Genomic DNA, 18,463 nt, shown 5'->3' with positions numbered 1-18,463 from the left:
ATGGTTTATAAAAACCCTTTTAAAGAATAACATTTCAATTTCAGAAATAATTATATTTTCTAAAAAGGTCAGATCATCTTCAGATAAAACTTTATCTGCTATTTTGGCTTTGAAATAAATGGTTATGACAATAAAGCTACAAAATACCAGGAAGTTCTGAAGTTCCAAAAGACTGTCTTCCCAAAGTGACTTTATAAACCATCTGCATGAAAGGTTCACGCTTTTTCCAATGGAAAATAAAAGCCTACATAATTGGTTGGCTCCAACAAACGCTTTAAAAAGCCTTCGTAATTTATAATTCATTTCAATTTAATAAGCATTCATTGAGCCCCTAAGTGCTATATTCTGAAATACAATTGTGACAGAATCTCTGTTCTGCAGGAACTTGCAAACACAAAATGTTCTGCCCAACACCAGCATCCCAGGAGATGTTAAAAACGTTTCCATCCTAGAGTCAAATAAGTTTGTGAAATGTAGCATAATCTCCCTATTGGAACTCAAAACTTAATTAGGCATATTAAAGGCTGTCAGAAGTCCTGCAACAAAGAAACTCAAGTTTCCACATACTTGATTAATAAGCAAAACTTTCTTCCCCTTCTCTGCCTAGCTTGACCCCTACAAAAACACCTTCAACTGCACTCTAATTAGCTTTCTAGATTACTTTGACTACCCCTTTCTTCTTTTACCTAATCCAAACTGCCCATTCCCTACTTGAGATTAATTTTAGCATCTGCTTTTTCTGCAGTGAAGTTGCCAAGTGTACATAATGGTGTCAACTGGCTAGTTTCTTAATTAATGTTTTCTAGACTTAGCTGGGCACCTAATGATGATCAATAATCCTTTCAGTTGTTCCCTTCTTACTCGCTGTGGCAGCTGGAGCCACAAAACGTCCTGCACGTGCGTGCGTGCGGGCACACACACACACACTCTCTCTCACACAAATACCAAAGTTGAAGGTGAGGATGGAGGAGTTTTACACACATCCACTTTTAAAAACTATTGCACGTTGCCACGGGGTAATTTGTACTTACTGTTATTAAACTTTCGGTAATGATGTTTTAAGTAATTTTTAACTTTTAAACAATTTATGAGATTCTGAAGACAATACAAAGTTTATTTCACACTGATTCTCACACATTCTTGTTCATTAGACTAAAAATCCTTTATATACTTGCATCCAAGGCAGGAATCAATGTGCAACCCTGAAATAATTTCAACAAATTGGAAGCTGATTCTTACCTCTGCTCTTTTCCTGTAATCATGGCATTATCCCTTATAATCGAGATCATTAAACATAATCTCACAATGAGATAGGTTTTTATATAAAGAGGTACTATTATTAAATAGAATAATTAAGATCCTAGGCTGAAGATGTGCAATGGCATTACTCCCTTAGGAGCCATATTTCAGTAGGGAATGCCCCTATTTGTTTAGCCACCCATTTAGACACTTCTGGCAGCAAAATTTGGAAACTACTTCAGGGCCCATGCTCTGGTGCTATCTTCGGTGGCTTGAGGTTGGGGAAGGGCTGCCTGGACCAGATTCTAACAGCTGTAGGAGTCCAGGGGAATCTACTTGCATAAACCCCCAGGGATTTTGTGTCTGGTTTAGCTCCCTAGTAACTACCTTTTTTTTTTTTTTTTTTTTTTTTTTTTTCATATGAGCCCCAAGGGCTAGTTTCCCTCTGTACTGTTAGGACCTACTGCTCCACCTCTTCCCATCACTGAAGGTTGTTAAAATTTTACTGCTGGTTTTATAGAGAAACAGACACAGTAGAGCAAAAGGACCGTAAAATCAGATTATCTGTGTCAGTGAATCAATTCCCTGAGCTTTCTTAACTCTTTCTCTTTTTTCCGGGGGAGCTTCCCTCTCTTTTTTAACAATAAATCTTGCATTATAAGGCAAAAGTAATCAGGACTGAAGTTATATTAATCTAGATTTCAGGGAAAAAGCAAACTGGTATTACTCCCTCTTCACAGCATGCGAAGGTGGTTACTACTCTACCCGACCCAAACCTCTCTCCGTGCAGGACTGAGGGAGGAAATGAGTTAGGGAGACTGCCTTTCCTAGAAGTTAAATGAAGACAAACGTAACTCTCCTTAGTTAAACCCAGAAGAAAACATTATTCTCTTACTGATAACTGGATACGCTTCTTTCAGAAAAATGCCTTTCTTCTTCCATAACTTCATTAAGAACATGCACTGCTTTTAGAAAATAAGCCAAACAAATACTATTTTAACATGATGGCTTCTTTTTCTCCTTTAATCTTTATATGTTCAACTTTTCCCATCACTGACTTTATTCTTTTCATTTATTCTCATTTTTCTCATTTTCTTCAGTGCACGAATCTTCCACCTTCAAAACCACGTCTACACAATCCCTCAATCATGCCAATGCCCTCATTTTTAAGCTACATGTAACTCTCAACACCCCCTTTTTCCTGGTAAACAAAGAAATGTCTTACGATGGCAAGGCATCTTTGATCTTCATGTGAGAAATGTCATTGTAGAGCGCAATGGAAACCACCTCTTCCATGGGGCAGATGAGACCATACTCCTCACACCCATTTTCAATAACCAGAGGATCAGACTTATGAGGGTCAAACATGATGTTGTTAGGAGTCACAATCATGACACCGCCAACCACACCCTGCAGGAGAAAGCAACAGGACAGAATCACTTCAGGCAGAAATGCTTTCAGCAACTACCACAGAGCTTTAACTAACTCAGATGGTCACTCCATGGACTTTGTGAACCGCAGTATCCTCTGTGACAATTACATCCCCTCTGTGAGGACCAGAAAAACAGGCTGAAGAAATGCAATGCTGGATGGTGAGGCAGAGAAAACAGATGTGGCTCACTGAGGCAACCAACTGAGCCTGATTCTATCATAGCTGCTGCAACAGCACAGCTGGTTCTCACATACACGTCTCAGATTTCCTAGATCCTGGTTCTCACATACACGTCTCAGATTTCCTAGATTTTCTAGTTCTCTGTCTACAAAATGGGAGGGGCTGTCCAAGTGCTTTCCCGATCGAGAATACGGGGCTTTACAATTCACTCTGCAAGTCTTCCCCATGTGTCTAACAAGTACATGGTTCTGTGCTAAGGGAGCGGCTGTTTCTGAGTTATAGTGCCAAAGAATAGTCCCGATATTTTTCTTTAAAATATTTAGAAAGCCCACATCCAACAAAAGTCAACATAAATAGGAATATGAAACTTTTGTAGCCAGAGTGAATACAGCTGAACCATGGAGATTGAAAGCAAAAAGTCGTAGCTTGGTGAAGTCTTAAAAGTCTGAAGCTTGCTCAAATTATAAAAGAGACTTTAATGGCCATAGGGATATTATCTACCATGAACAGCAGGATACAGATAACTTTCTTTGGGCAAATACTTTATTTTGGTACTTTTAATGAGTTTAGTGATTATCTTAGCAAAAAGTTTTGTAGATCCAGCAATCCCATTACTGGGTATATATCCAAAGAAAACGAAATCATATCTCAAAGAGGTATCTGCACTTGCATGTTTATTTGCAGCATTATCCATAATAGCCAAGATATGAAAACAACTTAAGCACCCATCAATAGATGAATAAAGAAAATGTGCTATATATACACAAATTATTCAGCCATAAAAAAAGAATGAAATCCTGTCATTTGCAACAACATGGATGAACCTGGAGAATATTATGTTAAATGAAATAAGCCAAACACACAAAGATAAATACTGCATGATCTCACTCATATGTGCAATCTAAAGAAGCTGATCTCATAGAAATAGAGTAGAATGGTGATGACTAAGAGGTGTGGGTGGGTCAGGTGTGGTGGCTCGAGCCTGTAGTCCCAACACTTTGGGAGGCCAAGGCAGTTGGATCACCTGAGGTCAGGAGTTTGAGACCAGCCTGACCAAAATGGTGAAACCCCATCTCTACTAAAATTACAAAATTAGCCGGATGTGGTGGCACATACCTGTAGTCCCAGCTACTCAGGCTGCAGTGAGTAGAGATCGTGCCATTGCACTCCAGCCAGGGTGACAAGAGCGAAACTCTGTCTCACCAAAAAAAAAAAAAAAAAAAAAAAAAGAAGTGTAGGTGTTTAGGGGAAAAAGAAGGATGGGGGAGATGTTGGTCAAAGGACATATACTTACAGTTAGATAGGAGGAATATGACGAGTTGATGGGTGCTGACGAGTTGATGGGTGCAGCACACCAACATGGCACAAGTATACATATGTAACAAACCTGCACGTTATGCACATGTACCCTAGAACTTAAAGTATAATAATAATAAAAAAAATAAAAAAATTAAAAAATTAAAAAATTAAAAAAAGGAAGTATAGCATGTAGTGATGAGGAAATGTGCTATAGCCTCAATTGACCAAATAGAAGAATAAAGGTAGTAAAGAGAAAAAAATAAAATAAAATAAAACAAATTGTCTAGAATAGGCAAATACAGAAAGACAGAAAGTAGGTAAGTGATTGCCTCACGGAGATGGGGGTAGCAGGGAGGGGGAAAGAATAGGGTGGGAGAGTGTGAAATGGGGAATAACTACTAATGGTTATGGAGTTTCTTTTGGGTAATAAAATGTTTTAAAATGGATTGTGGTGATGGTTGCACAACTATGTGAACAAACTAAAAACCACTGGATTTTACACTGTAATTGGGTGAACTGTATATTATGTGAATCACATCTCAATAAAGCTGTCTTTAAAAAAAGTTTCTTTATGTCAAGCATTATTTATTCTTGTTTGCAAACTTTATAAATGCACATCGGTAACATATTTTTCCTATTATCTAAAACTCATATGAAGTCTCCTATGACCACAGGAATTCACTGGTTATCAAGATAGTCCCTTCTCCAGAGGCTCACTGAAAGCTGAATTTGTTCTTTGTGAAAACAAAAAAAACAAAAGCACCCAGAAAACAATCAACCAACAACCAAAAAACTAAAAACAGGATACAGCAGATATTAATACTAATATCACCAACAGCAAATACAGGTTGAGAGCTTACTATTTTCCAGATTAGGTGCTAAATTCTTTACATAAATTATCACTTTTCATTACAATACTCTTATTAATTTTTTTTTATTGTTCCTATTTTATGCATGAGAAAAATGGAAGCTTAAGACATGTAAATACCTTGCCCCTGGTCTCAGAGTTAGTGGGTGGTAGAGTTAGAATTTAAATTCAGTGAGTCTGACTCCAGCATTTGCTGTTATATGTGTGTTATACTATCTCCCTAACAATTCATAGGCCCAAACTAAAAGAAAAAAAACAATGAATCCAAGGTCACAAAGAATCACATTTCCACTCAGTGATAATATTTACCTCAATAAGCAAAATGGCCAGGCATCCAACAGAGGAGAACTAATGGATGCTTGTCAAATCTAAACTTGACACTCTGGGTAAGATCTTTTACTGTAGTCTCTGTTCCAGTAACTTGTAACCTTTAGTTTTTCATAGATTTCAAGGAAAGAAAACAAATTACATTGCTATATACCTTTCCATCGGTGAAGTATCGACAATTCATTTTTAAAAATTTCACCACACCTGGCTCGTCTTCTTCAGAAGTAGATGATAAGACTCTTTCAATGGGTTTTAAGGCCTTTCGTGCTAAGTCAGCATCCTTGTGAAAGCAAAAAATTTCAAAATCAAATAAAAGCACTTTTTCAAACAAATTATGTATGTAGATCAAGCCCCATAAATTCCCTGTGACTATACTATTTCTATTTAAGTGGAACGTTAAAAGGCAAACATCCTTTGTCCTTCAAAATATCACAAATGTAATAACAGATATCCAAATCAAACTAATTTTTTTTTTTTTTTTAAGCAAAGGCATATGTATGAACCCATAAAACTTGCTCATGAAATGTCTTCAGAAACTAACCTCACTGGGCTGGGTGGGGTGGCTCACGCTTGTAATCCCAGCACTTTGGGAAGCCGGGGTGGGCGGATCACCTGAGGTCAGGAGTTTGAGACTGGCCTAATACGGTGAAACCCTGTCTCTACTAAAAATACAAAAATTAGCTGGGCATAGTGACGGGCGCCTGTAATCCCAGCTACTTGGGAGGCTGAGGCAGGAGAAACGCTTGAACCCAAGAGGCGGAGATTGCAGTAAGCCAAGACCATGCCATTGCACTACAGCAGTCTGGGTGACAGAGAGAGACTCTGTCTCACACACACAAATAACAACAACAACAACAATAACAACAAAAACACTAACCTAAATGAAAAAATTCATATTAGACTTGTGATTCAATTTATTTATTTATTTTAAAAAGGATGAATACAAATAAACTATCCATGTCATTGGAAATTTAACTTCATACTTTTATACAAGACCTGCATTTTTGCCTTTTAAAATTTTTTTTTTTTTTTTTTTTTTTTTGAGACAGGGTCTCACTCTGTCACCCAGGCTAGAGTGCAGTGGTATGGTCATGGCTCACCACAGCCTCAACCTCCCAGGCTCAAGTGATGCTCCCACTCCTGAGTAGGTGGAACTACAGGTGTGAGCCATCATGTCTGGCTAATTTTTAAAACATTTTGTAGAGACAGAGTCTCACTATATTTCCCAGGCTGGTCTCAGACTCCTGGGCTCAGACAATCCTTCTGCCTTGGCCTCCCAGAGTGCTGGGACTACAGGCGTGAGCCACTGTGTCTGGCCATCTTGGCCTATGAAACCTTAAATGTGAATAAGTTTCCCTTGGAGACAATGCATTCTCCAATTACCTAATCTCAACTATCTAGGGAGAATTTCAGATATAATCTTGCGAAAAATAACATGTTGAATTCTACAACTCACAAAAAGTCTCTTTAATAAAAATGAACTGAAGTGCATGAAGTACATAATATACATACAGGCAGTTTATCATATTCTGCATCTGATGATGAAGGAGAGACAGTAGCACCAGGACTGGATGATGATAGCCTTAAGGTACTGGAAGGAGAGTTGGCATCTGGCACAAAAAGGACCTGAGAAGGGGAGAGAAGAGATGGGTGAGTACCTGGAACCAGGCAAACCACTAGTGAGTGTTTAGAGAAGTTATTCTCTGCATAGTATCATGTTTAGTGCATGATTATGACCTCGGTTGCTTTCAAGAAACTCATAAGTAACTTAGGGTGTCCTAGATTAATCCATGAAATGACACTCAGCATATGAATGAATGTGTGTAGTACAAAGGGTACAGAACATGCCTATGGACACTGCAAGAACTCAAAAAGGGGGAGCAAGGCCAGGTGCAGTGACTCATACCTGTAATCCCAGCACTTTGGGAGGCCGAGGTGGGAGGATCACCTGAAGTCAAGAGTTTGAGACCAGCCTGACCAACATGGTGAAACCTCGTCTCTACTAAAACTACAAAAAAAGTAGCTGGGCATGGTGGCATGTGCCTGTAGTCCCAGCTACTCGGGGAGGCTGAGGCAGAAGAATTGCTTGAACCCAGGAGGCAGAAGTTGTAGTGAACCAAGATCGTGCCACTGCACTCCAGCCTGGGCGACAGAGGGAGACTCCACCTCAAAAAAAAAAAAAAGAAAAGAAAAGAAAAGAAAAGAAACAAAAAAAGCAAAAAGAAAGGGAGAGCAAGGTGGGCAAGTACTCTGGGCAGGCCAAGTGAAGCAAGTGGGTCCAAGTGAAGCCTTGAAGAATAAGTAGAAATTGGATAGGAGAGAGGGGAGAGCCCTCCAGGATGGGGGACTAATAGTATAAGGGAAATGAAGAGAGAGAAGCATGGCTTCTAAACTTAATATCTGTGCCAGGTAGAAATGGAACAAACCCAGCTTGCTAACTCCAAGCAGGCTCTGAGTTCTAAAGTAGTATGGTCCTTATATGATAAATTATATAAGGTAATGTCAATACAATGATCCCAGCATTTTCTCTTCCATCAGTGTCTGGGTTATGTAAAACTAAAAATCCACCCCCCACCCCCCCACCAAATTATACAGAATAGCAACCTTCTGCAAAATATTCTGGTTCTCAAAACATTATTACAATCCTGATATTCAATACTCTTTTAATGAGACATGCTACACTGTGGCATGTATCAAATACAATCTTTTGCTTGTTTGTTTTTGAGACGGAGTTTCACTCCTGTCACCCAGGCTGGAGTGCAGTGGTGCGATCTCAGCTCACTGCAACCACCACCCTCCGCGTTCAAGAGATTCTCCTGCCTCAGCCTGCCGAATAGCTGGGATTACAGGCGCCCACCACCAAGCCTGGCTACTGGCTAATTTTTGTATTTTTAGTAGAGACGGGGTTTCACCATGTTGGTCAGGCTGTCCTTGAACTCCTGACCTCAACTGATCTGCCTACCTTGGCTTCCAAAGTGCTGGGATCAGAGGGATGAGCCACTGCGCCTGGTCAAATATAATCTTAAAATGATGACTTTTAATATTATAAAACAGAATTCAGAGCTAATCATGTAACACTTGATTACTGATCAATATTGGTATTCACTGTCTCCTATCTTTCTGGTCATTTAAACCTCACTTCAATCCAGAAAATATTTGAGACAACAATAAAAAACATATTAAAATAAAAGTGGGAAAATCAAAGTCAAGGGGATATAAGATGAGGACTGATTACTACTAAAAATATACACACCAAAACTAGTAACCACTCATTAAGAAGTGGGCCATAAAAGTGACTCTAAGTTTCCATATAATTAATGCAAAGAGACAACATCATTAGTTAGCAGAATTCAATTTCCATGAGATAAAAATGAAGAAGTTTCTCAGAAGTACAAATACTCTCCTATAGAATCTCATACAAAGGAGCGTCCTAGACTGAACTATTTGTCTTCTATGATGCACTAACAGTAAATACAATAACCAGTTTTGGAGTATTGCTTTTTATAGCATCTTCAATATGGGTCAACGGCAAATGCCAAAGTTTATAGTTCTGTAAAAAGTAATTTACAAAGGACTAAAATTTTGTGGTCTTGGTATACAGCTCTTATTTATCTTATATTATACAGCTAAACTAGAGTAATGAATGGATGGCGTTTTTCCCAAGCAATTCTCCACTAATATTAATTTTTTTTTGCATCTGAACTCTTAAAAAAAGTATTAGGTAACAGAAATTGTGATTCAATCGTCTGAACATTCCAAATGTCGAATCTAAAGAGTAATTCCTAAGCTTAAACAGTTGCCCGCACTGTAGAGAGAGGTGGGCGGCAGCCAGAACATGTGCTACCTCAACATGGAAGTGAGCCTGGATCATGGGCAGGGGTGAAAGTCTCCTATTGCAAAAAAATAATTTTGGGTTTGCTCCCAACACATATGCAAATCAGGATTTGAGGTCTTAAAGTTCTTAACCATACAGCAATGCTGTCATTTTAGCCTAGAAAAAAAAAAAATTAAGCTTGTGTAGCCAAGGAATCCTATGAATATGAAAATATCATAAAGTTGAGCTGGGTGCAGTGGCTCACGTCTGTAATCTCAGCTACTTGGGAGGCTGAGGTGGGAGGACTGCTTGAGCCCAGGGGATAGAGGCTGCAGTGACCCATGATGGTGTCACTGCACTCCAGCCTGGGCAACAGAGTGAGACCCTGTCTCAAAAAATAAACAAATAAAAATAAAGGAGAGAAAATATTGAACCAAAGCACATTATCATTTATGATAATACTATGACAAACAATAGTGAGGCACTGAAAATGGCAATAAAAGATAAATGCAGAATTTCTAGAGTTATATACAATAAGAGTATAATTACCTGGCCTGGAACAATAGTATGTGTGAAAAGTTTATTCAGTTCCACCAATTTATTGGGAGTGATGTTAAATTTCAGTGCTATGGAGTTTAGGGTGTCCTGGTTTCCAGCCTAGAATAATCAAACAAGTAAGAGTCAATACATAAAGCAAAAAAATCAATTTTGATAGATACTGTTAATTTATCTGCAATATGAATAAATAATAAAGTAATAGTTCCATCAAGATAGACTACAAAAAAAAGAGTGGATACGTTGTCAATTCTTAATAAAATCATTTTAAAGCAAAGTCTTAAATGCAATTCATTTCTGGGCTTCCTCATTTTCAAATTTCACTGTCCACTAACAGATTTCTAATTTTACTTTGGTGCAACTTAGGCGTATGAAGTAAAGGTCCATGAGCTATAATGAAGACTACAACAAGAAAAAAATACAATGTACACACAGTCCCCATCCTCAGGGGAAGTGAGGCTACTTTCTCTCTTGTAATTTTCTGTCTATTTGCATGACTTTTCTGTATACTATAAACTGCTGGTTTTTATGGCAAAGCTGGCAAAATGTTTTCTCCTGGGTTCAGCACACTGCTTGATACATGGAGGGTACTCAAAAAGTTGATGAATGAATACTGTGAAAGCAAGGAAATCAGAAAGAAATTCAGATTAGCTACCAATAATTGTTCACTGTCATTAAAACCACAATTTTCTATGGTCAAATTAGTGTTACTCTCTAAATCTATAAAACTTGTGACATATGTCCCAGGTGTACACTTTTCTTTCCTTCTGTAGTAGAGGAGGAACAGGAATAGAGGGTAGTGAGGAGATGAGAAACTTCACAGGAAAACAGCTCTACCCAGAAAAAAAGTTGGCTCCCTGATGTCATGTCAACATCCCAGGACAAACTCCCTGACCAGAGCTGCCAGATAGACTTGCTAGGGGGAGGTCACTCTGATGAATGTCACTGAGAAGTTCCCATTGATAACCCTGAGTCAAGACTGGTATAAGTTCTTTGTAAGCAGAACTGGCTCCACCAGGTGAGCCTTGAATTATGTGGAGATGTGAGAAGGCTGAAGGAAGATGTGGACTGGCGAAAGGGTAGAGACGTAGGAGGAGAATTAAACCCATCGCTGCCTTCAGTATCAAAGGTACAACTACTAGATGAACTGTCTCAGACTAAACAAAGCTTACGGTTACAGATAACATTGAAACAGCCTCAAAGCCTTTCTAGAACAAGTTAGGATACATTATATGTAGTATGTATAATTTTTTAAATCACTAAAGTAACAACATAGGCCACTACTTCTACCCTAGGCAAAACTATCTCCACTAAAAACAAAGTTAAAAAATATTTTAATACTGTATTATATATTTGTATACTACATTCATATTTTTATGAGTAAACTTATAAAACATACACTGTATAGGGGAATCAGAGAGTGAGAAAAACTTTAACAATCTGCAGTTATTAAAGATAAGATATATATGTAGAATTAGGGCACAGACCCCGAGAGGGATGTTGGTATCATTAAATGACTGAAACTAAATCAGAATGCTTGATCATCCATAGCTCAGCAGTAATAAAAGCAATCGGGTAAGTGCTAGCAGATTCTTTAAACACAAATTTATATGAGTTACCTTTTATTTCCAATGACAAGCACAAAAATAACTTGCCAAATAAAACTAATCTCCATAACATAAAACAAAGAGGTAGGCATACCTGCATTATTAATTTGATCACTTGTTAATATTTAATTAATTTGGAGGTTTTTTTGTTTTACTGTCACTACATTGTTCAGTATACACGGTAGGAAGTAACTCCTGGCAAAAGCACCTCTCCATTCTTTGGAGGGGCATGTGAATAAAGGTGCTAGACAAATACATACAGATCTTAATGATTATGGCTTTAGAAGTAATATTGTTATTAATAATAAAGAATTGAGTCCAATACTTCTTGAGTGCCTATTTTGAGGTAAGGCACTATTCTAGGTGTTATGAGGACCAACAGTATATTTTAGACAATGGTAATATAAAATCTAATTATCCCAAATCCTTTCTAAAAATGACTATGCTTATAAACTTTAGAAAGGTGCCTAGAGATGTTCACAGGACATTGAGCATGAAAGCCGGTGACAGAGATCTTCAATGTGACTCTACAGAGGCTTGCAGATTTACCATTCCAAAAGAAACACCAGCAAAGAATTAGATCTTGCTGCCTGTCTTATATAGGGTCTGGCATTGCTTACAAATAATGACTATAAAATAAGTACACATTAGGAAAATACAACCAGGCAATGGCAACAGCACAATCTCTTCTTAGAAGTCAGAGAACACTCCTCAAGAGTGCTATTTAATAGTGAATTAAAATAGATCTACAACTGAGTGCCCACTTTGTGCCAAGCCTAGGATACATAAGATACAACTCCTGGCCTCCAGGAGCTTATGATGCAGTGACAGAGATGAGCACATGGCACACAGTGTGCAGCTGTAGTAATGAACACACACCTAGCATTGTTCATCTACTGCTCAACAGTAGGGAATTCCTGAAAGCTACCAGGAATATAATGGTGAACAAAGAGAGGTCTACTCTCTCTTCATGGATGTATAAATTAAAACATGAGATAGAGATTAAAATAACAACATGCCAATGAATCAATAATGTCAAACTGAGATAAATTATGTTAAGCAACATGATTCAATGAGAATGTTAAAAAAGGGATCTAGCCTAGACCGGTGGGAAAAATCACAGAAGGTAGTAACAAACATGAAGAGTAAGAGGATGAAGATGTCAAGAATTAAGTTCTAGCCTGCATAAATATAGGAATGATGGAGCCATTGTTTCTTGAAAGAGGACCAAGCATGGAGGACTAGGTGGACATGTTGAGTAGCCAAGAGAGTACACAGCTTTGGAACTTAGAAAGAATGTCTAGGTTGGTGACCTAAAAGTGGTAGTCCCTGTTATATCAAAGATAATTCAAGTCATCAGTTTGTTTGGAGGTTCTAACAGGGCAACACAGTTACTAGGATACCCATGACCCAAGAAATGTCCTCCGCTATTGGGGGAGGTCATCCTCTTCATCCAAGCTCCAGAGGGATGCACACGGAGTGGTAGGGGAAGAAAGGGATTCCTGCCTAGTCAGCCAGATCAGCCTAAGCAATACTGGTGATCAACAGGGTGATGGATGTTGCAGCCAGATCACCCTCACATTCGTAAGTCACTGGTTTATTTGAGATTGACCCGGGAGAAAATATGGAGGAAAAAGAAATGACCTAAAACTGGTCTTAAGAAGCTTCATTGTTTAATGGGTACACAAAAGGAATGCAGCCAAGGGGCAGGATGTGTCAGGGAAAACCATTATATAAATCTAGTGCTATTAACAAACATTTATACCACCTTGGTTATACTTACAGTGTATTCCATAGTCCCATGGGGCTTCTGAACCACCATCTTCTTCTCTTTTTTATCATGTGTTTTGTTTTGATTGTCATCTGAAGAATAAATTGTATGTAAATGAATAATTTCATTTTCAGGGACTGAAGACAGGGTAAAACTACCATGTATAAAAATCCACTTTCAAATCAACTGACAAGAAGACATTAATAGGAAAATGGACGCAGGGCACAAATAGATCATACTCACAAAAGCACACTATTCATCCTGAATAAATGATTAACATTAACTATAATTAAATAGTATAAATAAAAACAATGAGGTAATGTTTACAGTTACTAATGGTTTAAATGATAATGTGTAATGATTATGAAGTTAGAGTAAAACCAGTAGAGTTACTATATAAATGATGCCTAATGTAAATGAGTATAGTCCTTTTAGAAAGTGATTTGGCAATATGTAACAATAGCCATAGAAATGTTCATTCTGACTCAGTAATCCTTCTCTTAGGAATTTATCCTAATGACAAAATCAAAAGAAGAAAAAGGCTATATATCAGCATATGGTCACTGTAATACTATTTATAACAATGAAAACAAAAAGAATACGTCCAACAACATACTAAGTTGGACCATGGATTTTACAATTTTTTTTTTGAGACAGAGTCTCACTCTGTCACCCAGACTGGATCTCAGCTCACTGCAGCCTCTGTCTCCCAGGTTCAAGGAATTCTGCCTCAGCCTCCTGAGTAGCTGGGATTACAGGTGTGCGCCACCATGTCTGGCTAATTTTTGTATTTTTAGTAGAGACAGGGTTTCACCATGTTGGTCAGGCTTGTCTCGAACTCCTGACCTCAGGTGACCTGCCCGCCTCGGCCTTCTGAAGTGCTGGGATTACAGGTGTCAGCCACCAAACCCAGTCAGATTTCGCTGTTTTATATGTCAAAATGGCCAACCATTAGCACCTGCATATGATTCAACCTAATTGTCAGGGTTAAATACATCTCGATATATTAATTCAGATATCAGAAACCCCAGAACCATACTGCAATAGATAAAATGTGACAAAAGAATATAAAATTGAATTAACCATGAAAAGATGCTCCAACCTGTATGTGATCAGAAAAATGCAAATGAAAACAATATATCATTTTATACCTACTAGCCTGGTAAAATCAGAAAGCTGTATAATTCCAATGTTGATGGAAATGCGAACACTACAAGGAATGTAAATTGTTCAGTCATTCCAGAGAATGAAGTATATATAGCTCATATGACCTAGGAATTTAATTCACAGATAAACATCCTCTCTCAACAGGTATATACTTTATGCACACCATAAGGGACCCGCTGGAGGATGTTCATCACAGTATTATCTATGGCAGTGAGGAGATAGAGTGTAAGTAAAGCACAGTAGGTAAGCTCTGGGAATCCAGAGCAATTAAATTCCAGCAATTAGAAATAACAAGCCATAAATATACACCAAAAGTGTCAACAGGTTTACATCAAGAAAAACTGAATGGGATGTTAGTGTCCATCTGTTTTAAACATACATCACAGATGGACACTAAAAAAAAAAAAACCACACAAATAATTTTCAGAAGTACATAAAAATAAAAACCTATACACATTGAACACAATAGAATAGCATCAAGTTGGGGAAGAAATGGGAGTGCAGAATGAGAATAAAAGGGAATGAATGATAAATGACAAGAAGCCGAGCTTGGACCAGTAATGATAAACCATGATCTGAGAAGGGTGATTAACTCAGCCCTCTATGTCTGAGGTCCTACAAGCACACATACACACACATGGAAATGTCTCAACGATATCATTTCATCTATATCACAAACATGGGGGTCCTAGATGAAAACTGAGGGGTGACATAGAAACATGAACATAGTTAATTCACATAGGATTTATCTGATTTTTAAATATTTCCTCTATATTATTTAAAAATTAAAGCCAAGAGGAAAAAATAAAACTTAAATAGATGCTTCCATTACAGTCCTGTTCTAGTCATCTATATCTTCAAATCAGAACTATTCATGGAACCAAAGAGACCCTGAACATTCCTCTAGACTTTAAGAAAGGATCTCCATACCTACAGGCAACCACATCTAAATTACTTCAGGAAGACAGGACTATTGACTATGTTTTTAGATCTCCAGATAAGGAGATTCCAAAGTGCAATCACCATATTTTACAAATCTTAGGAAGGAAAAAATGTAAAAACTGGCTTGCTTAATTCTTGGCAGGTAAGCAATAAAACAATAACAATACTCGTCTTTCTTTCCTTGTAAAGAATCTGAAAAATCTTAATTGTTTGCTTTTGCTTTGTTTACATGGAAGATGAATGCCCCAGGTTAATTCTTCCCCATAGTTCCTTTTGGGATTAGGTTAAGTGTTGTTCATTCCTTTTAATATCTCAGCTCCATTTTCTTTGTTGCATACTTCTGCCCTTCTTGCTGTCATCATAAACAGCTGTCACTTTAGGTCTTTGTGCTATCCGAATAGTTTCTTTATATCATTTTGTAGGTAGCTTCCTATTTCTAGAGCCCACAATATGCTTTCTTCTTCCCATGTCTGGCAGCTTCTGGCCAACAACCTTCCATAAGCTATAGCTAGATATCTCTGGTCCCAATGGGCAGTGCCACTAAAAGCCACCAAATTGTGACAGTTTACATACTGCACAGCTACAAAAGAAAAATGCATGTTGGCTAAGCCTTGCAGGATAAACTTAACTATGTACACCTGAGTTAGTGCAAAAATTAAATTACCTTCCATTGCCACAGGTGGGTAGGCTAGAAAAATGTCACACATGTAGTATTACTAAAGGGAAAAACAAACAAACAAAAAATGCCTTCCCATCAGTGTCTAAGATGTTGAGATCATGGAGGTAAAGACCATGATGTACTCATCCTTAAATGTCTTATGTCTTTTTTTTTTGAGACAGGGTCTCACTCTGTCACCCAGGCTGGGGTGCAGTGGCACTAACATGACTCACTGCAACCTCCACTCCCAGACTCAAGCAATTCTCCCACCTCAGCTTCCTGAGTAGCTGGGACTATAGGCTCATGCCACCACACCAGGTTAATTTTTGCATTTTTTTGGAGAGATGGGGTTTCACCATGTTGCTCAGGCTGTTCTCAAATTCCTGCGCTCAAGTGATCTGCCCACCTTGGCCTCCCAAAGTAGTGGGATTACAGGTGGGAACCACTGCACCTGGCCTTGTCTTGTATCTATGGTTGAATAAACCTTTCAGTACAGATGAATAAGCCTGATAAGTTTGATTGTGAGGCAACACTTTTCACTGATGCAACATCACACCAGGCAAATCATGTGCACCTGCCAAAGCCACAAGGCAAATACTATGTTTTACAGTTGGCTCAATAGAGAAGCAAAGAGGATCTAATTTGATTGCCTTTATATCATTATAGCTCAAGGCAAGGTTTCATATTGCTTCCGAAATAATTGTTTTGCAGTGAGTTGAAAAGATGGTAAACTATGTGTCTCAATGAGTGAAGTCCTGTGTGTCTGGGAACTGGGTTCTGCAGCACATAGTCCACAAAGCACTGGAGGGGCTTCTGGCCCTGGTGAGATCTAGGACGAGGCATGAGCTGCCATGGGAAAGGACCACTCCATTGTGCTTTAGGATGGTGCTCCAACACTAGCGTTTTAGGTAAGGATCCATGCCCATCCCAAAGGGTGCAACTGTCTTCCAATGATACTGACCTTTCCAGCTTCAGGCCTCCTCACAGACCTTTCTACCTATCCAAATTCTGACCCTCCTTCTGTGTACAAGAACCTAAGGCAAATGACATAAAAGTATCTACTGCCAAGGGGAAAGTTGACCAAGTATCCCTCAGAAGCCATTTACAGCAAAGCTACTGAACCTCATACCTGCCCACCTCTGAAATAAAGTCTTCAAAGCAGGTTTTCTCCAGTCCAATAAGGAGTACCTGTAACAAAACTGACAAAAACCCTAGAGGAATAAAATACAGGTCCTTCAGCCTAGCCCATTTCTTTCTGCATAAATCCTGGAGGTAGGAGCTGGAATGGGGAGGAAGAATGGGGGTGTTTACCTCAACCCAAGTGGATCTTGGTGCCCTGTTCATAAGTCCTGCCACCTCCCTTGTCACACCACAAAAGGGTCCTGGAGTGTCCAGAACACAAGACTCTAAGCTCCTGCATCTGAGATGATCCCCAATACAAGTTTACAGAAAGAAGACTCCTCTCTCTCCATGCACTGGGGCTAAAAGAAGATGCTACCTAGCAGTATGCCTGGGGCCTGGAGAGGCAATGACAGCCAGATGTGAAGGTATCCCCTGTAATGCGGATACTGAAGTCTTGGATGAGGCTATGACATCAACAGAATAAATTTTAAGAGGGGGCCTGAAGTTTGAGAACAGAATCTAAGGAAGGCTTGATTTAAGGATTGAAAAAAATATGGCTGATATAAAAGGGGAAAAGCAATTAGAGGGATGGGAAAATGAATGCAATGTCACAGAGGCCATGGAAAAAAGGAAGGTGGTATTGACACTGTGAAATGTTGAACAGAGGTCCAGAGATGGAAACCTGGAAATAGATGAGTGGAATTCACAGAGAGGTTCTGAAAGTAAAGGGAGCTCAAGACCGATGCTGTCAATATCATCAGTAGAGTAGGGGTAAGGTCATCTGCTAAAACGTAGTGCAGTGAGGGTATGATTGAGGGAGTAAGAGTAATGAGATTTGGAAGAGTTACTGTGGCAAAAATGAGGTTTCAAAAATGTGAACATTAAGAAGTAACACTATACTCTGGGGTGGGGTCTCAACACCAAGGGTAACAGGCCACATAAGAAGCAAGCAAGTAAGTGGCTACCTGTGTGGTTATAATGCACAGAGCAAGGCAGCTGGAGCTGGATGAGCAGTGGCTGAGATATAGGTAGTGAGATGTTGGAAGAGTTAGGGGAATGGCATGATGAATGAGTTTCCTATTGCTGCTATAACAAATTACTACACATTTGTGGCTCAAAATAAAGCATAAATGCAGATGTATTATTTTACAGTTCCATAGGTTAGAAGTCTGGCATAGGTCTCACTACTTTCCTTCTGGAGGCAAAGTAGGGGAGGACTGGTTCCCTTGCCTTTTCTCACTCTTGGAAGTGGGCTACTTTGGGCTCCGGAAGCAGGGTCTTGAGCCCTGGTTTTTCTCAGAACTAGCATATCTAGCCAGTTCTGCGTTTGCAGGAAGCTCGAGCCAAGGCCCTGCTTTCACCTGCAGAGCCAGTAATGCTGCCTGAGTTGTGTCATGCTCTCTCTCCTGCCTCCCTCTCACTTTTAAGGTCCCTTGTGATTGCACTGGGCCACATTGATAGCCCTGGAAAATCTCCTTCAGG

General features: G+C 38.9%; 1 protein-coding gene across 5 annotated transcripts in view; it reads right to left on the bottom strand.

The window, feature by feature from the left end:
- Positions 1–18,463, bottom strand: part of NCOA7 (nuclear receptor coactivator 7) — a 151,966-nt gene that overhangs the window by 46,503 nt on the left and 87,000 nt on the right. For all 5 annotated transcript variants that reach the window (XM_017863015.1, XM_017863016.1, XM_017863014.1 and 2 more), the window contains 5 exons: positions 13,105–13,184; positions 9,709–9,816; positions 6,858–6,971; positions 5,500–5,625; positions 2,465–2,649 (listed from right to left, as the gene is read on the bottom strand). In XM_017863015.1, coding sequence (XP_017718504.1) covers positions 2,465–2,649; positions 5,500–5,625; positions 6,858–6,971; positions 9,709–9,816; positions 13,105–13,184 — 613 coding nt within the window. The remainder of the gene's footprint in view (positions 1–2,464; positions 2,650–5,499; positions 5,626–6,857; positions 6,972–9,708; positions 9,817–13,104; positions 13,185–18,463) is intronic.

This window comes from Rhinopithecus bieti, unplaced genomic scaffold, assembly GCF_001698545.2.
Source record: "Rhinopithecus bieti isolate Rb0 unplaced genomic scaffold, ASM169854v2 scaffold_65372, whole genome shotgun sequence".
Lineage (NCBI taxonomy): Eukaryota > Metazoa > Chordata > Mammalia > Primates > Cercopithecidae > Rhinopithecus > Rhinopithecus bieti.
Note: the sequence above shows the minus strand (reverse complement) of the source record. Positions and strands in the feature narration are given on the sequence as shown.